Source organism: Dipodomys merriami, unplaced genomic scaffold (assembly GCF_024711535.1).
Source record: "Dipodomys merriami isolate MVZ:Mamm:240054 unplaced genomic scaffold, mDipMer1.0.p SCAF_106, whole genome shotgun sequence".
Lineage (NCBI taxonomy): Eukaryota > Metazoa > Chordata > Mammalia > Rodentia > Heteromyidae > Dipodomys > Dipodomys merriami.
Genome location: NW_027202338.1, coordinates 1,925,385 through 1,949,153, shown reverse-complemented (window position 1 = coordinate 1,949,153; position 23,769 = coordinate 1,925,385). Strand labels below are relative to the sequence as shown.

The 23,769-nt window shown below is 55.7% G+C and overlaps 1 protein-coding gene across 1 annotated transcript; it reads right to left on the bottom strand.

Annotated features, from left to right (window-relative positions):
- Positions 1 to 74: 74 nt before the first annotated feature.
- LOC138813242 (rho guanine nucleotide exchange factor 1-like) lies at positions 75 to 23,165 on the bottom strand. The gene is made up of 30 exons (XM_070001527.1): positions 22,996 to 23,165; positions 16,652 to 16,693; positions 16,455 to 16,538; positions 15,537 to 15,650; positions 14,393 to 14,491; positions 14,144 to 14,186; positions 13,725 to 13,971; positions 12,657 to 12,686; positions 12,368 to 12,467; positions 12,117 to 12,213; positions 11,998 to 12,033; positions 11,362 to 11,499; positions 10,250 to 10,355; positions 8,938 to 9,105; positions 8,538 to 8,683; positions 5,376 to 5,522; positions 4,582 to 4,664; positions 4,312 to 4,437; positions 3,855 to 3,969; positions 3,660 to 3,760; positions 3,398 to 3,475; positions 3,142 to 3,217; positions 2,885 to 3,052; positions 1,983 to 2,070; positions 1,785 to 1,874; positions 1,544 to 1,614; positions 1,374 to 1,460; positions 765 to 928; positions 578 to 678; positions 75 to 457 (listed from the first exon to the last, which is right to left on the bottom strand). The coding sequence occupies exons 2-29, from the start codon at positions 16,673 to 16,675 to the stop codon at positions 595 to 597; spliced, it is 2,910 nt and encodes a 969-aa protein (XP_069857628.1). The 5' UTR covers positions 16,676 to 16,693; positions 22,996 to 23,165; the 3' UTR covers positions 75 to 457; positions 578 to 594.
- Positions 23,166 to 23,769: the final 604 nt, after the last annotated feature.

Here is a 23,769-nt window from a genome sequence, read left to right as displayed (position 1 = left end):
ACACACACACACACACACACACACACACACACACACACACACACACACACACACACACACACACACACCTTGGGTCCTTAGATAATATATATTAAAAATAAACCTCCAGGGTACCAAAAACAAAAAACAAAAAAACAAAAACCCCACAAGAGTAAAGGCACTTGGTGGGGGGGTGGGAGGGTGTCCCCCAACAGGCAATACTGAGATGGCCCAGGAAAAGGGGAGGGGTCCCAGCGATGCCCCTTCAGTGAAGCTCTGAGTCCCCCCAAGCAGAAAAATGAGGAGAGAAGGCAGGGGAGGGGGAGGGGCAGGCACCCCGCAGGGGGGCAAGCCCCCAGGCTGTGGCCTTGGTATCTTGGCTCCCTCTCCAGCCCTTGGGGTAGGTGATGCTGCAGTTGCTTTGGGATGGGGGGGCCCTCACGTCCTCTCCTTCGTTTCTCTCCTCTTGGCGGAAGGCCTGGGGGTGGAGAGAGGAGCAGACGAAGCAGGAGGCGGAGGGGGCAGAGGTGAGACGGAACAACAGACACAGCCACTGTTCCCTCAAGGGGCAGCCGCCCAGCCCCCTCCACCCACTCACCTGCCAGGGCAGAGACCTCAAGTGCAGCTAGACTGGGGGACAGGGTTCCCCCCGAGCTGAGACAGGAGGGGCCGCAGGCGGCAGAGTTGCTCTTCTAACTCCTGGTCAGGGAGGAAGACGAGGTTATGGGTAAGAGGGGGCGCTGTCTTCCCGCCTCAGCCATACCCGGGTCCGCCACCAGTCACACCTCCAGCTGCTTTAGGGCTTCCTCTAAGCTGAGCAGGTGCTCCTGAACTTCCTGGGTCTGTGCAGGTCCCAGGGGACCACCGCCTGGCACCCCGTCCCCTTCTCCGGGAGGCCCCGCCCCACGGTCTTCCTCCGTAGGCAACAGGAGCTGCTTCAGGGCCAGCACTGGGGGAGAGGGGGGAGCAGTTATGAGATGCAGTGCCCTGGACTGGAGTTTAGAGGTTTAAAAAGGGGTGCAGGGGAGGCTGGAGATGGAAGGCGTGGGGGGGGCAGAGGGCAGCTGCAGCACAAAGAGGAACTTGGGTGTAGATGGGGTAGAAACGTGCTGGGCACCAGTGGCTCCTGCCTGTCATCCTAGCTAGTACTCAGGAGGCTGTGATCTGAAGATCAGGTTCAAAGCAAGTCAGGGCTTAAATACCAAAACCATGGAAATGTTGCTGTGGTTCAAGTGGTAGAGCATCAGCCTTGAGTAGAAAAAGCTAAGGGGCAGTGCCCAGCCCTGAATTCAAGCCCCAGTACTGGCACACGCCTGTGTACACACACACACACACACACAGTGTGAACAGGGTCTGGCATGTTTGGTGGTCCTGGAGGATGGGGGTTATGCTACCTTTCTGGAGGGCTGTGACGGCGAGCTGGCCTTCGGCACCGGGTCTGCAGAAGGGCAGGAGGTCTCTGAGAGCTCTCTCAGTCTGGGCTGGTTGGGGAACAGAGAGGGTGCTCAGATCCTGGGTGTTTTCCCCATCAACCCAGAGCACCCCCATACCGCTCCTGACTCACCCTCTGCTGGAGGCATGTCTCGGCCACCACCGTTGCCATTCTCGGAGCTGCTGAGTAGGGTTTCTCGGGTGCTAGAAGGAGGAAGTGCTGGGTGACCCCATGCCCCTGGCTCTGGGGGTTGGCAGGGGCCGGGGGCGTGTGGAGCTAGGAGACAGAGGCCCTGATGGGTCAGGCCCACAGGCACACTGAGCTTGGTTGCCATGGATACCCGGGGCCGGTCTCCAGGTGTCTGCCCCCTCACCTGCTTGGGCTGGGCCGGGGAGGCTTGAGGCGGTTGGCAGGGGCTGGGACTTTCAGGGATCCAGCAGTCTCTGTGATGAGGGCACACCAACTGGGGAGACAGGCCATGGGCTCAGGGCAGTCAGCTTCCTCCGCTCCCCCCTCCCCACCAGCCAGGCAAGGACCTCCCACCCCATCTGCCCTTAAGGATCCCTCTTACTTTGTCCGCTCTGACACAGACTGTGCCACCAGCTCGTATATCTGGGCTTCCTGGTCCCAGGTGAAAATGACATAGAAGGCTTTGTGATCTGCAGGGGGAGGGGGAGATGGGGCTCACAGCCAGGAAGGCCCGTCCTACTCCCTGCGTGCCAGTCCCTGGGCACAGGCTAGAGGCTGGGAGGCCTCTGAGAGGCAATGACACAACGCCCCCTCCCTGGGCCCCGTGTTCTCCCCCAGCCCCATGCTAACTGCTGCCCCAGCTCCTCCCCCCCCGCCCCCCCCTGCCCACTCCTGTCCACAGATGCAAGGCAACATTTTTCCTGTGCCAGTCCTGGGGCTTGAACTCAGTGCCTGAGTACTGTCCTGAGAACTTTTTTTTTTTTTTGGGTCCGGTCGTGGGGCCTGAACTCTGGGCCTGGGCGCTGTCCCTCAGCTCTTCAGCTCAAGGCGAGCGCTCTACCACTTGAGCCACAGTGCCACTTCCGGCTTTTTTCTTTTTGCTTATGTGGTGCTGAGGAATCGAACCCAGGGCCTCATGCATGCAAGGCAAGCGCTCTACCACTGAGCCACCTTCCCAGCCCCCTGAGAACTTTTTTACTCAAGGCTGGCACTCTATCCCTTGAGCCATGGCTTCTATTTCTGGCTTTTTTTTTTTTTGATGGCCCATTGGAGATGAAGATCTCATGGACTTTCCTGCCCAGGCTGGCTTTGAACTACACTCCTCAGATGTCAGCCTCCTGAGTAGCTAGGATGACAGGGCAGGAGCCACCAGCGCCTGGGCCAACTTCTTGGTCGCTGGGCCCCTTGGCTCCCTGCTTCCCCAGAAAGCGCCCATCCCGACCGCTAGAGGGACCCCAGCCCTGCACAGGTGCGCCGCCCCCTGCCGGCCTGCGGCACACTGACCAGTGGCCACCTCCCGGGTCATGGCGGAGGTGAGCCGCAGCACGGGCCGCAGCATGGTCTTGCCGTCGGGGGTGGGCGTCAGTGTCCGGCTGTGGGACTTGAGTAGCAGCCGCTCGTCCTGGCGCTGGAGCAGCAGCAGCAGGTCATCCAGCAGGAGCACGTGGACCTCTGTGGGGTGAGGCCGGTGGGTGCTCACGTCGCTCCCCACATCCCACTCACTGGCCTCCTGCCCTGCCCCGCCCCACCTGGGCACTCACCCACAGCCTTCTCCTTGGTCACCCGCCACGTTAGCGGGCCCTCATGGATCAGCTTTTTCTTGGTGATGTCCAGGTTCTGAGGCAGGAGGGAGTCATGGTCAGCAGAGGGGAGGGGAGGAAGGGAAAGGAGGGCAGCAGCCAATAGGTGGGGGACAGACAGGAGTTTGGGGCCAGCAGCAGGGTGGAATCAGAGCCTCTTTCTGTCAGTAGGAACAGAACAGGCCATGGGGGTGGGGGAAGACACCACAGAACCCACCTTGAACTCGCTCAGCATGGGGTCGCTGCTCTGCCGAATGTGGGACAAATCTAGGCGCCGCTGGAAATCCTTGAGCCTCTGCCAGAGACAGAAGGGCCACAGAAACAAGTCAAGCATGGGGGACAACCTCAGTGACTCCCCAAAGAGGTCAAGAGCCAAGAGTAACTTGGCAGGACCCAGAGCTCAGCCTCCCCAGGAGCTAGGATGGCAGGAGGGAGCCAGCAGCGCCCGGCCCTGGCCCAGCTGCTGAGGCCCAGCTCACCAGCAGGTCCTCCATGTCACGAACAGCCTGGTTGACATGGTGGAGGATTTCTCGGCAGCACTTGGCGGCCAGCTCCACTTTCTCCCGTTCCGCCGGCTCCTCTGTGGGCAAGGGAGAGGCCAGCCGGGGTGAACCTCCACCCTCCATGGGAGGCCATGCTGGGGTGGGGAGTGGGGGGCGGTGTCAGGCCAGTACCTGTGTTCTGCCCGATGCTCTGCAGCAGCAGGGGGTACTTGGTCAGCCGCTGCATCTCTGTGGGGATCATGTCCTTCAGCTGCAGGCGGCGGCAGCGTGGGCGGCTTTCTGCCTCCTGAGGGGACAGCAGTGTTGGGGACCCAAGACCAGGACTTCAGCCCCTCTGTCCCCCAGGATCCAAGACCCCAGCTTTAGGCCCTCCACCCTCACAAGTCCAGGCCCCAGTTCTCCTCCCTCAGACCCAGAAATCTAGATCCCAGTCTTCCTCTCAGACCCAGGGGTCCAGGCCTAGCCTTTTCCTCAGACCCAGGGAATCCTGGCCCAAGCCCCTTTCCCTTAGACTCAGGGGGTCCAGCCCCCAACCTCCTTCCCCAGACTCAGCATCCTCCCTCAGACCCAAGGGTCCAGACCCCAGCCATCCTCCCGAGGACCCCAAAACCTGCTCCTGCCTCCTCACCTGCACAAAGGCGGAGAATCGAGGCTCCTTGCGCTGTTTGGCTTTGAGCTGCTCCAAGGCGAATGACTGTCGGCTGCAGAAGCGGGAGGAGATCTTCTGGAACCATGAGCCCTCGGCACCATCAAACTAGAGAGAGTCAAGCCAGGCAAGGTCTCAGGTGGGATTAGCAGGAACATTGCCCCAAACAGAGATGGAAGCCTCAACTAGGCCAGGCCTGGCGCACCCCTGCCTGGGAGGGGGAGGGGGGCTGGGCAGCGCGGGCATCCTCACCCGGGCCAGCAGCACGTCTCCGATCTCCTCGATGAGGTAGCCACTCTCCTGTCTCCGTTTCATCAGGCGATCCAGGAACAAAGCTGGGGGAGGGGTTTAAGGAAAAGGGGTGTTTGGTGGGGGCCCCCCTGAGAGGATTGTCTGAACCTGGCTGCAGGCATCGGTCTGCTCCTTAGGGACAATGAGCACATGGGGACAGGAATGGGAGGTCCCTGGAACAGAGGCTGCTGAGCTTTGGGTCTAGGGAGGCATAAAGGAAGGAGCTGACCAGAGGCTGGTGACTCACATCTGTAATCCTAATTATTCAGGAGGCTGAGATCTGAGGATCCAGGTTTGAAGCCAGGCTAGGCAGGAAAGTCTATGAGACTCTTACCTCCACTAAACTACTAGTAGAGCTGTGGCTCAAGTGGTAAAGCACTAGCTGTGGGTAAAAAAGGTCTGGGACAACACCCAGGCCCTGAGTTCAAGCCCTATGACTGACACACACACACACACACACACACACACACAAAGGAGGGAGCAGGAGGGACTGAGCCCAGTACTCACAGTGCACCTCGATGAGCTCATCCAGGCTGGGGAAGATGTTCTGTAGCTCCTCCAGGGGGAGCAGGAGGGACACACACACACACACACACACACACACACACACACACACACACACACACACACACACACACACACACACACACACACACACACACACACACACACACACACACACACACACACACACACACACACACACACACACACACACACAGGAGGGAGCAGGAGGGACTGAGCCCAGTACTCACAGTGCACCTCGATGAGCTCATCCAGGCTGGGGAAGATGTTCTGTAGCTCCTCCAGGGGGAAGAAGCCCCCATCCGCCATGGGCTGGTAGAAGAGATCGTGTAGCACACGCAGCATGCGCACATGGGCAGCCTCCGTCACCAGCAGTTCTGTGGGGAGCCCCAAAGCAGGAAGCTGGGGAGGGTGCCAGATCTGGGGGGGGACTGTCTCTGGTACACTGGGGGAGGAACAGGGCCAGAGGGGTGCTTCCTACTGGGGGGACATTCTGAGTCATTCACCTTCCTAAATATCCTTTGATAAACCAGGGCACTAGGAGCTCACACCTGTCATTCTAGCAACTAAGGAGACTGAGATCTGAGGATCAAGGTTCTAAGCCAGCCAGGGCAGAAAAAGTCTGTGAGACTATTATCTCCAATTAATCAGAAGTAGCACTATGGCTCAAGTGGTAGAGTGCTAGCACTGAGCAAAAAACAAAAAAAGCTCATGGATGGGCTGGGAAGGTGGCTCAGTGGTAGAGTGCTTGCCTCGCATGCATGAAGGTCCTGGGTTCGATTCCTTAGCACCACATAAGCAGAAAAAAGCCAGATGTGACGCTGTGGCTCAAGTGGTAGGGCATTGCCTTTGAGCTGAAGAGCTGAGGGACAGAGCCCAGGCCCAGAGTTCAAACCCCAGGACTAGTGTACACACATGCATGTGTATACACAACCACACACATGTACACATGTGTAGAAACACACACACACACACACACACACACACACACACACACACACACACACACACACACACACACGACTTTAAGGATTCCTTGAGCCACCACCCTTTCTCTTGTGCTGGGACCGTCTGCAGGGGATAAAACCTGGAAATCCCCGTGTAAACTGCGAGCAGATGACTCCATTGCCAGCAAACTATATCTAACCATCCAGACATCTTCACAGCCTTACTTTCTGGTTTTTGTTATTGGTGCGTGTTTGTTTTTTGGTGCTGGTCCTGGGGCTTGAAACCAGGGTTGGGGCTCTGTCCCTGAACTTTTTTGGTCTAGGCAAGCACGCTACCACTTGAGCACAGCTCTACTTCCAGATGTTTTGGGGCTTAACTGGAGATTAAGAGTCTCAGGATCTGGCCGGGCGCTGGTGGCTCACGCCTGTAATCCTAGCTACTCAGGAGGCTGAGATCTGAGGATCGCGGTTCAAAGCCAGCCCGGACAGGAGAGACCGTGAGACTCCTATCTCCAATAAACCACCAGAAAACCAGAAGTGGCGCTGTAGCTCAAGTGGTAGAGCGCTTGCCTTGAGCTGAAGAGCTGAGGGACAGCGCCCAAGCCCAGAGTTCAAGCCCCACGACGGACAAAAAAAAAAAAAAAAGTCTCAGGATCTGTCTGTTTGGGCTGGCTCTGAACTGCAATCCTCAGATCTCAGCCTCTTGAGTAGCTAGGATTATAGGAATGAGCCATCTGTGCCTGGCTGGTTTTTGTTGTTGTTGTTTTGGGTCCGGTCGTGGGGCCTGAACTCTGGGCCTGGGCACTGTCCCTCAGCTCTTCAGCTCAAGGCTAGCGCTCTACCACTTAAGTCACAGCGCCATTTCCAGCTTTTTTCTTTTTTGCTTATGTGGTGCTGAGGAATTGAGCCCAGGGCCTCATGAATGCAAGGCAAGCGCTCTACCACTGAGCAACCTTCCCAGCCCCTATTTGTTTGTTTTTTGTTGGTCGTGGGGCTTGAACTCTGGACCTAGGTGCTGTATCTCAGCTCTTCAGCTCAAGGCTAGTGTTCTACCACTTGAACCACAGCACCACTTTTGGTTTTCTAGTGGTTAGAGATAAAGAGTCTCATGAGCTTTCCTGCCCAGGCTGGATTCAAACCAGGATCCTCAGATCTCAGGTTCCTGAGTAGCCAAGAGCAAAGAGAGGCTCAGACAGTGGCCAGGTCCCGAGTTCAAGCTTAGCAACTGAGGAAAAAAAAAGTCTCACCAAGCAGATAGCAAAATCATGATGGAAACAATACACTATTATTTTTCTACTCAGAAGCAAGCATTGCTAATGTATTCATTTATTTTCCCGAACTGCTCCCTATGGGAACCCTTTTTCCCCTAAGCCATTAAGATCATACTAACTAACAAGGCTGGGTGCAGTGGCTCATGCCTGTAATCTCAGCTACTAGAGAGGGAGAGACTGTGAAGCCCACAATTTGTGGTGAGCCAAGGGTAGGAAGTTGGAAAGACAAAAAAAGATAGGCATGGTAGTGTGAACCTATAGTCCCAGCCACTTGGGAGGCACAGGTTGGAGGAGCTAGGTCTATAGCCACAGGCCAAAACAAGAGACTTTTATCTGAACAGTAACTTAAGCAATAAAGTGCTGGAGATTTGGCTAAGTGGTAGAATGCCTGCCTAGCCAAGCTCAAGGTCCTGAGTTCAAACCTTAGTCCCATGAGAAAAAGTCATACCCTAAACAAGAATCAGAACATTAAAATTTCCTTCCCTTGTGCCAGAACGGCCCTGAACATTACATAGGAGTTCACTTACCTCCAAGAGTTCTGTTATTTTTTATTTTCCTGGTACTAGGGATTGAGCTCAGACATAGACACACACAGACACACAGATACACAGACACAGACACACAGACACAGACACAGACACACACTAGGTAAGCCCTCTACCACTTAAGCCACAATCCCAGTCCTTTTACTTTTTTTTATTTTTGTTGGTCCTGGGGCTTGAGTTCAAGGACTGGGTACTGTCCCTGAGCCTTTTTGCTCAAGGCTAGTGCTCTACCACTTTAAGCTGTAGCTCCACTTCCGGTTTTCTAGTGGCTTATTGGAGATACGAGTCTCACAAACTTTCCTGCCTGGGCTGGTTTTGAACTGAAATCCTCAGATCTCAGACTCTTCAGTAGTTAGGATTATAGCTGCGAACCACTGGCACTGGTCTTACTTTCTCAGGTAGGATGATTTCAGGGTAACTTTGCCAGAGCTGGCCTCAAATCTCTATCTTCACGTCTCCCAAGTAGCCTGAATGGGTCACTTTAGCTGTTGTACTGAAGTTCCTCCCTCTGAGGGGGCTACTGTGGGGTTCACCTGTCTCAAGCTCTCCCCATGGTAACAAACATGGAGGTGGACGCCTCCCCATGCCTGTCCTTGGCCAGCGTGGGGTGGATGGGGCCCCATACTCACCACTGATCACTTCCTGCCGCTTCACCTGGCTCTTGGGAAGGCTCAGCAGGGTGTCCTGGGGGACCAGCTCCCGCCACCCAGGGGGTTCTTCTGGCTCCAGCTCCAGTCCTGACCGTCCCGGCTCCCCATCATCTCCAGGCTCAGGGCTGTGGACAGAGGCCTTCGTTGGTACCCTTTGTTTGGTGGTACCCCAGGGAGGAGCCTTCAACTCCTTAGTGTCCAACTCCTCTGTGGTCTTGGCATTGGGCCCCTAGAGTGGTCTAACCCCACACCCCTCTCTCCCAAGGCCTAGGACAGGGGTTCTGTGGCCTCGGCCACTGGCTGCCCAGTTCTCTGCTGCTCTGGGAGCCCTCCCCTCCCTGACTCTCCAGACGGCCTGTGTGGACAGGGAGTAACGTACGTGGCTTGTCGGGTGGGGCCAAGCACGGCCGTGGCGGAGCTGGGGTCCATGTCCACGTCGCTCCGGGAGCGGCCCCCACCCCGGCCCTTAGCCCCGAGGCTGCCCCGGGAAGGCCGGCGGCGGTCAGTCACCCGCAGGCTCTCTGAGCGCCCCAGACGCCCTGGCAGCCTGCACCCCAAGGCCAAGGACAGTCAGGCAGAGGCCGGAACAGAGACAAGGAGAGACCAGGACAGGGAGACAGGACAGGGACAGGACAGGGACAGGACAGGGACAGGGAGTCAGGACAGGGACAGGGACAGGATAGACAGGGCAGTGACAGGATAGACAGGACAGGGACAAGGAAACAGGACAGGACAGGGACAGGGACAGGGAAAGACCAGGACAGGGACAGGGAGACAGGACAGGAACCAACATGCAACAGAAGAGAATTGTCAGGAATAGTGGGATTTGTGGGCTGCTGGGGTGGGGAGGGGAGGTAGCCAAGAGGGTGGAGGGACCCCTCCCTCCCTGAGGTGGGACATGGAGAAAGAGGGAAGGATTTCCATACTTAGCTCTTCAACTGGGAGGGTGATGTCCCCACCCACCCCTCATGAGGGGGGGGTGGAGGGGATGGAGTGGCCATGGGGGGGGAAGGGAGGGGCTGGGAGAAGCAGGGGAGGGCTGGCCCTCCCCCACCCAGGGCCCAGGCACCCACCTCTTCCACCTTCTGGGGAGAGAGGGTACAGGGTCAGAGGTGGACCCAATGGAACCCAGCTCACCTCCCCACACCTCCCTCAAAGGGTCCCCAAAGCAGCAGCACGAGGACAGGCAGGGGGCAGAACCTGTCCCCCAACTCTGAGGGGGACAGGGCCCCCGGGAAGGGAGCAGGAAGGGAGCGGGGAGCACAGGGGGGGCGGTGGATGGGACACCAGGAGCAGGGGAAGAGCCAGGTAGGTGGAGCTTAAAGAGGGCGGGGCTTAAAGAAGAGGAAGGATAGAAAATGGAAGGGGTGGGAAAGACAGATAGTTTGAAGTGGAGGAAGAGGAAGGAAAGGTGTAGAAGGAAACTTGGCCAGAAAGGAGGCAGAGGAACAGGGGATACAGAGGAAAGAGAAGAGGAGGAGGAGGATCCGCAAACGAGGAAGAAGAAGGAAGAAAGAAGGAAAGTGAAAGGACTGAAGACAGATACAGAACAAAGGCAGGAGTGAGCTAGCAGTGAGGGCGTGGCTGGGAACAGGCAGGTGCAAATGGCGGCTGCAACCCCCACATACCCTCCCAGCCCCCATCAGCTGTCCCTGCTCAGCCCAGGCCCTCCTGAGACCCCACCCAGGTACCTCTCTGTCTCAGCACTGTCCTCTGGGTTTTCTGGGGGTGCTGGGGGCTCCAGACTTGTAGGGCCTTGTGAAGGAGTGTCTCCCGGCTCCAGGGAGGTATCAGAACCTGTAGGTGAGGCCGGAGTGAGGCACATTACAAAGTCCATGGAGCTCCATACCATTGGCTCACCACTGTCATCCTAGCTGATGAGGAGGCTGAGATCTGAGGATGGAGGTTCATAGCCAGCCTGGGCAGGAGTCTATGAGACTCTTTTTTTTTTTTTTTTTTTTTTTTTGTCGGCTGTGGGGCTTGAACTCTGGGCCTGGGCACTGTCCCTCAGCTCTTCAGCTCAAGGCGAGTGCTCTACCACTTGAGCTACAGCGCCACTTCCAGTTTTCTGGTGGTTTATTGGAGATAGGAGTCTCACGGTCTCTCCTGCCCGGGCTGGCTTTGAACCGCGATTCTCAGATCTCAGCCTCCTGAGTAGCTAGGATTACAGGTGTGAGCCACCAGCGCCCGGCCTCTATGAGACTCTTTATCGCCGATTAAGTACCAAAACAGCTGGAAGTGGAACTGAGGCTTAATGTAGCTTAAGTGGAAAAATGCTAGTCTTGAGCAAAAAAAGCTCAGGGACAGCACTCAGGCCCTCAGTTCATGCCCCAGAACCTGCATGTGCACGCGCGCTCACACACGTGCACACAGACAGACAGACACACAAACACACAAAGACAAGTATACTAAGGAATGAGTTAAGATTTAAACGTTGAACTCAAGCTGGGCAAGCAGCTATCAGGGACGTAAGGAGCAGAAGGCTATGCAGCCCTGAGAAAGTTACTTGGAGGGGGCACTGCTCTCTACTCAGCTTCTGGAAATGAAGCCCTGGGGGTGACAGGAAAGACAGTAAAAAGAAGGGGGAGACATAGCACTGGGAGAGAGGCCAGAGCCCTGAGAGAAAGAAGCAGAAAGGGTAAACTGAGGCAGCCATTAACAACACTGGTAACCAGGTGCAGATGGTAAGAAGGAGGGAGGTGTCATAGTGAGCCAAGTCTTTTACCCCAAGAGGTGTCCCTGGGGCTGGTGGTACTCACCCTGCTGCCCCGCGCTTCCCCCCCCCCGCCCCTGAACCTCTCACCTGCTTCCCGATATGGGCTGTCCACAGGCAGAGGGCTCAGGGAGACTCCAGAGGTGTCCTGACTAGGAGCCCCGATAGTCCTGTCCCGAGAAGGCACGCCAAGGCTTCCCTTCCGGTCTACAGGGCCTGGCTTTTCCCCTGGAGAGACGGTGAGAAGGAGGGGAAATGGAAGAGCAGCTGTCTCCATACCAACCACTGAGGCCCAGGACATCAGCCTCTGTCTCTTCTCTTAAGGCCCCAGAGACCCAGTAAGGTACCCACTCCCCACCCCCCTGCTCTAAGACCCAGGGGTCCAGGCCCCAGCCCTCCTCCCTCAGACCCAGGGATAAAGATCCCAGCCCTCCCTACTCAAACACACAGGCTCAGGCCCCAGCCTCCCCTCCATCAGACCCAGGAGTCCAGCTCCAGCCTTCCTCCTTCAGACACAAGGGTCTTAACCCCATCTCCTCCCTTAAGGTCCAGAAACAACCCTCCCAACACACTGAATGCTCTTCTCTCAGACCCAGGCCCCACCACCTCCTCTTTCAGACCCAGAGGTCCAGATCCCAGGCCCCCTCCCTCAGACACAAGGGTCCAGCCCCCACCCCTCCTCCTTCAGGTCCCAGGATAGATGCTCTGCTACAACAAGTTCATTACCATCAACCTCGCCTTTGAGGTGTCGAAAGTCTGGAGCTGAAAGGAGAGAGGGGGACGTGAGGTGCGGATGGCCTGGGGAAGACACAGCAGGCAGGGCTATGGCCCTGGCCCCCCCATACCTGGAGGCTCGCCCCGGTTCCATCGAGCAGCATCCAGGATACTGCTCAGCCCTTTCTTGGTCTTGGGGGGCTCATCTGACCGCCGGTTCCCCATCACCTACAGGAGGATGGGGGCCAGGGAAGGAGGGGTGAACATTCCTAAGCTGACACAAAGCAGAACCAAACCTCAAGTGTCCAGTCTTGAGGCTCCCCTGGGTGTGGGGGAGGGGGAGGACCCCCAAAGAGGAAAAGGCCAGGTTTGGCCTCAGCACCTTTTTCCGGAAGAAATTACGCCCCGATTTCTTATCCCCACTCTTGGTCCGCACTCCAAGATAGCGCATGTACAGGCTGATGGCGGCGACCACAGCGGCACTGTGGGGAGGAGGTGATGAGGACCCCAATGCACACAGACCCCCATCGGGAGTACCTGACTACCCCAGAGGCTGAGGTGGGCCTCCCTTCCCAATTCCCACAGCACTTCCTGTGAGGCAGAGGAAGCAGAGCCAGGGAGCTCCTCAGGCCCAGACCAACCACCTCGCCTGCCCTCTTCTGCCCGGTCACCTCTTTTCCTCGTCTGTGGAGATGGTGTGTCTGTGGGGGAAGAAGAAAAACATCTGACAAAGTTGTGAAGGGACCAGTGGCTCACTCCTGTCATCCCAGCTACTTAGGAGGCTGAGATCTGAGAATCATGTAACCCAGCCCAGGGCAGGGAAAGTCTATGAGACTCTTATCTCCAATGAACAACCAAAAAGCTACAAGTGGAACTGTGGACCAAGTAGTAGAGTGCTAGTCTTGAGTGAAAAAGCTCAGAGACAGCACCCAGGTCCTGAGTTCAAGCTCCAGCCCAAGCACAAAAAAAAAAAAAAGGGAGGAAAAAAAAAAAAAAAAGGGAGGCGGTGGGCAATGAAAGAAAATGACAAGGGGCTGGGAAGGCGGCTCAGTGGTAGAGCGCTTGCCTCGCATGCATGAGGCCCTGGGTTCGATTCCTCAGTACCACATAAGCAGAAAAAGCCAGAAGTGGTGCTGTGGCTCAAGTGGTAGGGTGCTAGCCTTGAGCTGAAGAGATGAGGGACAGCGCCCAAGCCTGTAATCCTAGCTACTCAGGAGACTGAGATCTGAGGATCATGGTTCAAAGCCAGCCTGGGCAAGGAAAGTCTGTGGGACTTTTTTTTTTTTTTTGGAGGGGGGGAGCCGGTCGTGGGTCCTGAACTCTGGGCCTGAGCGCTGTCCCTCAGCTCTTCAGCTCAAGGCTAGCACACTACCACTTGAGCCATAACACCACTTCTGGCTTTTTTTTTTTTTTTCTGCTTATGCGGTGCTGAGGAATCAAACCCAGGGCCTTATGCATGCAAGGCAAGCGCTCTACCACTGAGCCACCTTCCCAGCCCTCTGTGGGACTCTTACCTCCAGTAAATTACCAGAAAACCAGAAGTGGAGCTGTGGCTTAAGCAGTAGAGAGCTTGCCTTGAGCTGAAGAGCTGAGGGATAGTGCCTAAGCCCAGAGTTCAAGCCCCACGACGGATTAAAAAAAATGGCAGGGTAGGCTTGAGCCCCAGGACTCCAATATGAACCCTGATGTGAATGAGAGCTGGTAGATGCCAAGGGTGGCACAGCCTGGTCCCCACTTACTGCATCTCCTCCAGGTGGGCCAGCAGCCTCTCAGCCACATGCCGCTCGCGGGCCTCATAGCTGGCTCGGTCCCGGCCCACCCACGGCTCCAGCTGGGCCAGCTCCTGCTCCCAGGGCGTCATGCCCATGAGCCGCTTGGAGCGGAAGTCCTCCAGCTGCAGGCTCACGGCCGCCTGCTGACTCTGGACCACCTCCTGCACAAAGCGTCGCTGGACGTCCTCGGAGATGAGGTCGAGTCGAGTGCGGTCTGCAGGGACACATTTAGGGGCTGGGGACCACGTTTCCGAGGCCCTGGCTCCTGACAGCCAAGCTTCCTTGGGCTGTCACCACTATGCAGGAATGAATGAATGAATGAATGAAGGTGATTCCTTGGCCCAACCAGCCAGAGACCCTCCCTCATCCCTAAGGCTCCTCCTTACCAAGCTCAAAGGTGACGTTGGAAGGAACTGCGACCCGCAGGACCTGCTCGGGGGAGACTGGAGTGAGGTGGGAGGAGGGAAGGCCCTGGGGGGCGGGCACAGGATTGCGGGCCAGGATGCTTAGTGGGCAGAAATAGGGCCCAGATGGGTGTGTTCTTCAGTGGGTGGAGCTTGGGGGATGCACAAAGGGGTCTCCAGGAAGGACCAAGCAGGGGCCGGGGTCAAGGGTCAGGGCAGCAGGTATCTCACCGAGGTCTTCTCCAGGAAGCTATGGGAAAAGTCGAGGAAGGCCTTCTTGGCCTCTTTGGGGCCCAGAGAACCCAGCATGTCGGCATGCAGGCAGCAGAGCTGGGAGAAGACACAGAGCATGGTTCTATTCCTTCCTGGCTCCCCAGCTTCCCCAGCAAAGCCACACTAGGGCTATGGGGGTCAAATGTCACCTCCTTTGAGAAACACTCCCTGATTTCTACCCTGACTGCCCGAGGCCCTTATCTTCCTTGCAGCCTCCGGGTAGGGGGAGAGAGGAGGAGAGGTGGCACACCAGGAATATTTTTGTTCTTGTTGCTTTGTTTTGCCAGTCCAGGGGTTTGAAACTCAGGGCCTGGGCACTGGCCCTGAGCTGCTTTTGTTCAAGGCTAGCGCTCTACCACTTGAGCCACAGCGCCACTTCCAGCTTTTTCTGTGTATGTGGTACTGAGGACTCAAACCCTACCTAGGGCTTCATGCATGCTAGGCAAGCACTCTACCACTAAGCCACCTTCCCAGCCAATATTTTTGATTCTATGTGGCTCCCCGTGGTCCTGTTTCCTCATGATGTGGTTAATGTGGAGGTTAACAATCTCATGGACTTTCTTGCTCATGCTGACTTGGAACCTAGAGCCTCAAGTTCTCAGCCTTCTGAGTAGCTAGAATTACAGGCGTGGGCCACTGGTACCCTGGTTAGGAAGGTTCCCTGGTTCTGTCAGGATCGAGACCATGGCTCATAGCCTTTTTGAGAACATCCACCCTGAACACCTGTCTGGTGACAACCCCTGGGGAGACCAGCCTGATATCCATCCTTCCAGAGCGCCCAGGAAGAGCTGTGTCTCCTACGGGAGGCTGATGCTGTCACAGGCCCCAAAGGGGAACAGGACGTGGTTTCTGCCAGACCGCTGTGTGCACAGCCTACTCTGAGCATGCTCTGCACTTGCTACTTGTCCAGGATTCCATGGAACACCCACACCACAGCCGGTGTAGAGCCCCCGTCCGGCCTTGCCCTATGACCTTTATGTTCTGGATCTGGATCTCCACGCCCTCCAGGCTGATCAGCATCCAGGCCAATCAGTATCAGTGTAGCTCACTGAGTGCCTGCCTGCCTCAGCCTTCCCCCTTCTCCCTTCCTGGGCATCCTTACCAAGGGTCCTGGCTCAAACTGCAGAGCCACGTGCTGCAGGAGGGCCATGAGGTGGGCTGGACGCCGCTTCACCTGCTCCAGGCTCTGGAACTGGCTGTTTTGCTCCTCTGAGTTCTGGTCGTGGGGACAGGGAGGTTGAGTGCGGGACGGGGGGTAGAGGGGGTAGGGGGGTTTTGCAGGGGAGCTTGGGCTTGTCCTCCAATGGAGCTATGATGGGGTAGAAAGTGGGGTGGGGAGCTGTGTCTGTGCTGTTAAGGTGACAGTAAGGGCAGCTGGGTAAATGGACGCGATCAGATGCTGCTCTGCAGAGAGAAGGGATGGCATCTCATGCAGGGAAGGCAGTGATAGATAAGCTGGGCCTACAAGAAGTAGGGCAGAGAGCTGGGTGCTGGTGGCTCATACCTATTACCCTAGCTACTAAGGAGGCTGAGATCTGAGGATCACAGTTCAAAGCCAACCCCAGGCAGGAAAATCCATGAGACTCTTTAATTGCTAGAGAACTGGAAATGGGGCTGTGGTTCAAAGTGGTAGAGCACTAGCCTTGGGCAAAAATGATTAGGGACCATGCCCAGGCCCTGAGTTTAGGCCCCACAACTGACAAAGACGAAGAAGAGGAGGAGTAGAAGCGAGGCACCAGTGGCTTGCACCTGTCATCCTAGCTACTCAGGAGGCTGAGATCTGAGGATCACGGTTCAAAGCCAGCCTGGGCAGGAAAATACATGACTCTTATCTCTAATTAACTACCCCACACACACCACGCCCAAGAAACAAAGCTGAAAGTGGAGCTGTGACTCAAGGTTGAACACTAGACTAGAGGTGAAAGGTGGAGAGAGACAGAAGATGGGCAGAGATGAAGAACGGAAGAAGGACACCCACTAAGGACCTCACAGAAGCATATGCACCCTAGCTTCTGCTCACCGCCTCCAGCTCGTTCTCAAAATCCTCATCCTCCGCTCCGATAATGCTGATGGGCACTAGGCCAGGTCTTGGAGGCCCTGGGGCCTGAGGAAGAGGGGAGACAGCTTCAGGCTACAGGGCTCCCCGCCTTGCAGCTGCCAACCCTCTCCACCCCCTACCCCCCCCCCAATCCTGGCTGAGTCCAGCACTACACTCACCGCCCCTCGGGCCACGTCTTCCATCTCCAGGGCTCTGCAGGGCTGGGGAGAGGAGGGGCTGCGGTTAAGGGTGGAGTGGGGTGGGAGGGGAGGGTTACTCACAGATTCCTGGCCCAGGTGTGAAGGTGAGTAAACAGCCACCCCCCCACCCGGCCTCCCCAGCTCAATGGGGCCTCTGTGTGGCCACAAAGAGCCCTTCACAGGCCAGCCAGGGGGCGGGGAGCCCAAGGAAGGGCGCTTGGGGGATGTGGGGGAGAAAAGGCTGCAGGCCCTGAAGCCCAGGGTTCCTGGCCCTGGGGGGGGGGGGGGGAGCTGGTGGGGAAAGCAGGCAATTTGGGTCCCTAAAAGAGAGAGGGCCAAGGGAGATAAAGGCTGGTCCCAAGGGGTCGGGGCCTTGAGGAAGGTGGAGCTGAGTTAGTTCCGGGGAAGGTAGGAAGGAGAGGCCTGAGGTGTGGGGAGCTCTCTGGTCTGTGACAGGCTTAGGCCAGGATGTTGCCTCTGAACCCACCAGCCCTACTTCCTGTGACAGGAAGTCACAAAGGCGAACCCCCAACCTCCAACTCTTTCACACAAAAGAAAACAAAACTGTGAACCCTTTTCCCTCAGGAACCTGGGGCTTCACTCTATACTCTTCTAATTCTCCTATCATTCCCAGCTTCTTAGGCTTCTGGTCCCAGAAAAATCAGGGCAGGGTCAGGCCCAGTGGCTCACACCTGTAATCCTAATCTATTTCAGGAGGCTGAGATGTGAGGATCAAGGTTCAAAGCCAGCCCGGACAGGAAATTCCATTTCTTTCTTTTTTTTTTGGGGGGGGGGGGTGATCGTGGGGCTTGAACTCTAGGCTTGGGCGCTGTCCCTGTGCTCTTCAGCTCAAGGCAAGCACTCTACCGCTTGAGCCACAATGCCACTTCCAGTTTTCTAGTGGCTTATTGGAGATAAGAGTCCCATGGACTTTCCTGCCCAGGCTGGCTGTGAACTGTGATCCTCAGATCTCAGCCTTCTGAGTAGTTAGGATTACAGGCGTGAGCCCAGCTCCATGAGATTCTTATTAAACATCCACTAAGTGGTAGAGCTAGCCTTGTGTGAAAAAGCTCAGGTATAGCACCCAGGCCGGGATATCAAGCCCCACAATTGACAGAAAATTTTTAAAAAAGGAAAAGAAAAAGAAAAAAACAAAGAAGGTCATTGTTGATATTTAAATGTAAAATTATTAAAGCCTGGTACCAGTAGCTCACACCAGTAGTCCTATCTATTCAGGAGGTTGAGGTCTGAGAATTGAGGTTCCGGAGACTCTCATCTCCAATTAGCCACCAAAAAGCTCTAGTGGAGCTGTGGCTCAAGTGGTACAGCACCAGCCTCAAGGGGGAGAAGGCTAAGGGACAATGGCTAGGCCGAGTTCAAGCCTCAGTATTTGCCCCCAAAAAAACAAAACAGAGAGGGTCTTGAACAGCCCACTCTCAGGTACTTGTATCTTTTTTTTTTCTTTTTGGTCTGGTCCTGGGGCCTGAACTCTGGGCCTGGGCGCTGTCCCTCAGCTCTTCAGCTCAAGGCTAGCGCTCTACCACTTGAGCCACAGCACCACTTCTGGTTTTTTTCTTTTTTGCTTATGTGGTGCTGAGGAATCGAACCCAGGGCCTCAGGCATGCAAGGCAAGCGCTCTACCACTGAGCCACCTTCCCAGCCCAGGCACTTGTATCTTCTTCCTCTCCCTGCTCCCTTCCTTCCCCTGCTCTCCTCCCTCCCTTCCCACTCTTTCATGCTAATTTCTCTGGATCTAGCTCTGGATCTCAAGCTGACTCTTCCCATCCTTTCCTTCCCCCGAGTTCTTGTTGCCTTTCTCGGTCTCCCTTCCCGTGTCCACACTCTTCTCAGAACCTTTCCAGCAAAGTCTTCTGTGGACCATTGAGGGAGGGACAGCATCTCACACCCCAAAGCTATTTATAACCCTCCCTGCCTGAGCCAGCTTTCTCTTCTAGAGGGCCCCTCCCTAGCACTCAATAAGTGGGAGGTATAATTTGATGCCAATTACTAAACAATGATGCCTTCTCCAATGTCCAAATACCATCCCAAGGGTCCACCTGTCCAGGCATCCAATTTATTCTTTTCCATAATGTGTAGCTGTCCACCATCCAAGCCTGACTAATTTCAAGATTTGAGCATTGTCAAATGATTATGTAGCTGGGCACCAGTGGCTCATGCCTATAATCTTAGCTACTCAGGAGGTTGCAATCTCAGGATGGCAGTCAGTTTGAGGCCAGACTGGGCAAGAAAATCAGTGAGACTCTTATCTCCAACGAACCACCAGAAAACTGGAAGTGGCTCTGTGGCTTAGTGGTAGAGCACTAGCCTTGAGCAAATGGAGCTCAAGGATAGTACTGAGAAACCTAAGTTCAAGCCCCAAAACAGACAAAATTTTTTTTACATAAATAAAATTGCATCTGGGTGCTTGCGGCTCATACCTATAATCCTAGTTACTGAGGAGTCTGAGATATGAGGATTCTGGTTCCCAGCCAGCCCAGGCAAGAAAATCCATGAGACTCTTATCTTCAATTAAACACCAAAAAGGCAGAAGTAGAGCTTGGCACTGGTGGCTGCAACCTATAATCCTAGTTATTCAGGAGGCTGAACTCTGAGGATCTTGGTTCAAAGCCAGGCAGGACAGAAAAAAAGAGCCGGGCGCTGGTGGCTCACGCCTGTAATCCTAGCAACTCAGAAAACTAAGATCTGAGGATGGCAGTTCAAAGAAAGACCAGGAAACTCTTATCTCCAATAAACCATCAGAAAACCAGAAGTGATGCTGTGGCTCAAGTGGTAGAGTGCTTGCCTAGAGCTGAAGAGCTCAGGAACAGCACCCAGGCCCAGAGTTCAAGCCCCATGACCACCACCACCAAAACAACAACAACAACAATAATAATAATAATAGAAAGAAGGAAGAGGAGGAAGTATAGACGAGGAGAAGGAAGAGAAGGAGAAGGAGGAGAAGAGAAAGATGAAGAAGAGGAAGAAGGGGAAAAAGTGGAGGAAAAGTAAGAAGAGGAAGAAGGAGGAGGAGGAGAAGAGGAAGAAGAGGAAGAAGAAATATGCGCTATCACCAGATGCTGGTGGCTCATATCTATAATCCTACCTACTCAGGTAGGATCTTGAGGATCATGGTTTGAAGCCAGCCCAGGCAGGCAAGTCTGAGACTTTTATCTCCAATTAGCCACCAGAAAATTGGAAGTAGTGCTAGTGGTAGAGCACTAGCCTTGAGCAAAAGAGCTCAGGGGTAGCACCCAAGCCCTGAGTTCAAGCCCATGACTGACAAAAAAAAAAATTTAAAGAAGAGCTATCACTTTACATGCACTCGGTATATGACATGCACTCAGTATGTGACCAAAACAGCACTATTACCTTAAAGGTTTTAAGTAATTTCATTTTCTCAATGACCTCATGAAGCCTACATTATTTTTTTGCTGGGGGGGGGGATGAGGGATGATGGAGATTTGAACTCAGGGCCTCATGCTTGCTAGGAAGGATTCCATTTATAGTCTATACCTCCAACTCTTTTGCTTTCATTATTTTTCAGGTAAAGTCTTGAGTTTGTGTACAGGTAGGCCTCAGACAGCAATCCTCCTTTCTGTACCTCCCATACAACTAGGATTGTTGAAATGAGATCTTGCTAACCTTTTTGTTGGCCTGGCCTTGATCCTCCCAATCTTGGCCTCCCAGGTAATTAAGATTATAGCTGTGTATACCATCATGCCCAGCTCCTGACTTGGATTTGCTTCGTTTGGGAGGACTACTATCATTCCTATCCCAAATTCCTTCCCAAAACAAGGAAGAAACTGAGACAGAGGTCATAAGGTACAGGATTTAAAGACCAAGTAGTCTGGCTCCAGAGTTCAACACACACACACACACACACACACACACAGAGTTCAACACACACACACACACACACACACACACACACACACACACACACACACACACACACACACACACACACACACACACACACACACACTCCACCTTTAGGAAGCTAAAATCTCAGTACTTCAATCAAAGGTCTGAGATAAATTAGGTCTGCTGTGTTTGGGAAGGACAGGGAGGGGCATGTGGACAGTGTGGCCTGGGCAGGAGTACAGACTGGAGCAAGCAGCTTCACAAAGGGAGCCAGGTGCTGATGAATTTGGCCTGTAATCCTCGCTACTCAGGAAGTTGAGATCTGAGGATCAAGGTTCAAAGCCAGCCCTGGTGGAATTCTGTGAGGCGCTTATCTCCAATGAATCACCAGAAAACCAGGAGTGGCACTGGGGCTCAAAGTGGTAGAGTGCTAGCCTTGAGCAAAAGAGCTCAGGGACAGCGCCCAAGACCTGAGTTCAAGCCCCACGACTGACAAAAAATATGGAATGGGATGGGAGTGTTTGAGGTTTAGGATATAGGGTCCTACAAAGATAGAGCTATCAAGTGAGATCGATCAAGAGGCAACTGAGAGCCTAGAGTTCTGGTGGACAGAGATGGCCCAGTGTGCTTGAGGCTGGGGGAGGGGGGGGGGAGGAGGAAGCTGTCAAGGCAGGTTTAGAAGAACCCATGGGCTGAGGTGTGTGAGGTTGTCCTGAAGAAAAGGAGGTACACATGAACAGATGTCAGGTCTCTAGTGCAGAATTCAGGGCTCCCAAGTCAAGTGGCCCAGAATCTCCAAGAACCTGAGAACCTGAAGAGGGTTCTAGGAATGTCTCCCCCTCCTACCCCAACCCCAAATACTAGTTATACACGGTGGGTCTAAAGAATCCGGGCATCACGACTACAGAGGGAAAGTTGCTGGTTTTATAGGAAAAAGCGGGGGACAGAGGGAGGGGGCACAAAATTTGATAGGTGTGAAGTAAGTCCCGGGCCTAAAGTTGTTTTTTATTAGGGCCCCAGGTTTAAGGGATGCTAGCCAGAACCTGGAAGGTCTGTAAACCCCTGTCAACTCGACTGAGCGTGGAGGGCCTTCATGAGCCCTCCATGGGGGAAGGGGGTCTCCAGGGGGTCCTCAAATGCCAGCGGATGTGGCAGTGTGGATAGCTGGGGATGCCGGGGCGGGGGAAGAGAGTGCACCGTCAGGGGTCCGGCGCCCACCGGGGGGGCCCCGTCTGGAGCCGCGTCCCTCACCTGCTCGGATGGTGGGGGGGGGACGAGAAGCCCCCCTGTGCAGCCTCCGGAACCGAAGCCTCCGCGCGCGAGCTCCAGGCCTCCCCCACCCGCGCCGCCGCGTCGCTCTAGCCGCCCCACCAGGCGCCTGGGCGCTCAGCTCCACTCTCCTCCCACTCCTCCCGCCGGCCGCTCTAGCCCGACGCCTGTCCAGGTATCGGCCTCGACACCTCGACTGCGCCGCGCCGGACGCTCTAGCTCTCCGCGGCGCCACGCTGGCCGATGAGGGCCGCTCTAGCCTGACGTGGAGGGCTTGACGTTTCCGTCATCTCGACTACTCCTGTCACTCTCGCGGGGCCCCGCCCCCTCCGCCAGAGGGAGCGGGAGGTCCCAAAACTCCTGGCTTCAAGACAGACAGAACGCAAATCTCGGCGATCTTCGACACCTCAATTCTCCGGACCTCGAACTGGGGGGAGCCCGGAGGAGATCCCCCTCTCTGTCTCCCCAGTTCCCCGAATTCCGAACGCTGATCCATCAGGTCCCTTGGCCATCCCGCCAGTCCGCTCCGCTGCAAAACTCTGCGCTTAAGGAAGTTTAACTTTGGCTCGCCGGCATCAATGTAACTTTCTAGAAGCAGTTACTTCCCAGGGCTCAATCTGCTTCTCCGTGCAATGCAGAAAAGGGTCCAACACCTATTTCCCAGTGTATAATTAGTGACCCGGAAAAAAAAATTAACTTTCTAAACCTTTTCTACAACGCTCAGCCTCACACCGGGCCAGCACGGATGTTTGTTGTTGTTTTTCTTTTGGGGGGGGTGACCTTCAAGCTTGCAGGGTTGGAGGTCGGCGGAAGGGCGGGCGGAAGCCACGTTCAAGTTCAAATTAACTGGACATAGTGTCACAAAGGGACCCATCTATTTGGGTCCCCGTGCCTCAGTTTCCCCACAGATAGATGGATGTGATCGTCCTTTCTTCCACTGGACGATCTAGGGGAGAAGCCTAAACTATCCTTCACCACCACCACCACCCCCATCTATTGGTTGGGCATCCGTCCCTTTGACAGATGGGTACACTGAGGTCCCAGGAGAGGCCGCGGGCTCTGGGGCTGCAAGCCGGGAGGCCCCTCGGCTGTCAGCAGCGTCCCAGCACCCCCCCAGCCCGCTCTTCCCCATTTCCCCGGGCAGCCGAGGGGCGGAGGCCGGGCGGGGCCGCCCCCTCCCCCTCCAGTACCTGGTGTCCGCGCGGGGTGGTGACCGGCGGGGCGCCCGGGGTCGGGCTCGGCGGGCGATCCCGGGCCCGGTGTCCAGGCTCCGGCTTCCTGGCTCTGGCGGGGCAGGAAGTTGGGGCGGTTTTTTTTTTTCTCTTTTCTTTTTTTCCGGAGGCCCCCGCCCGCTGCCCCTCCCTGCTTCCTGCCCGCGCCCCGCGCCCGCCCGGCACCTCCGCTTCCTTCCCCTTCTCCTCGCCGACCGCCGGCTCCTCCTTGCCCCGAGGGCACTAGCCCCGCCCGGCTCTCCGTGGATGCTTTGTCTGTCTGTCTGTCCTCACGCGGGACGCGGGGCGGGGGGGGAACTTCGCGATCCCTCCCTCTCCCCATCCTCTGCGTCTCCCAGTCCCCCGACTTCCTGGCCTTATCTGCGGGCGGTGACCAGGGGCGAACCCCGCGCCCTGCGGCCTCCCCCTCCCAGCCGCCGGCCGCCTGACCCGGCCTGGGACCCTCGCCCTGGATCTCGGTCCCTCATTCCCTTTCCCAGGTGGGGTCTTCTGCTCTTCCTGCTCGGGTCCTTCCTCTCTCTGAGCCCTGCTTCCCCCCACCACCACCATGTACCTTTTTTTTTTCCTGTGCCTGTCCCGGGGCTTGAACTCAGGGCCTGCTAGCTGTCACTGAGATTTTTAAAGCTCAAGGCTCTCATTCTATCACTTGAGCCACAGCTCTACTTTGGGCTTTTTTTTTTTTTTTTTTGTTAGCGAACTGAGATCAGAGACTTGTGGACTTCTTCCTGTCCC

Excerpts from the sequence above, each read along its gene's own strand:
- LOC138813242 (XM_070001527.1), bottom strand. The coding sequence starts at position 16,675 with ATGGAAGACGTGGCCCGAGGGGCG. Across the intron at positions 8,684-8,937 it reads GGCCCCACCCGACAAGCCAC|CCCTGAGCCTGGAGATGATG; the intron begins GTACGTTACTCC and ends CTCTGTCCACAG. Across the intron at positions 3,218-3,397 it reads CCATGCTGAGCGAGTTCAAG|AACCTGGACATCACCAAGAA; the intron begins GTGGGTTCTGTG and ends CTCCTGCCTCAG.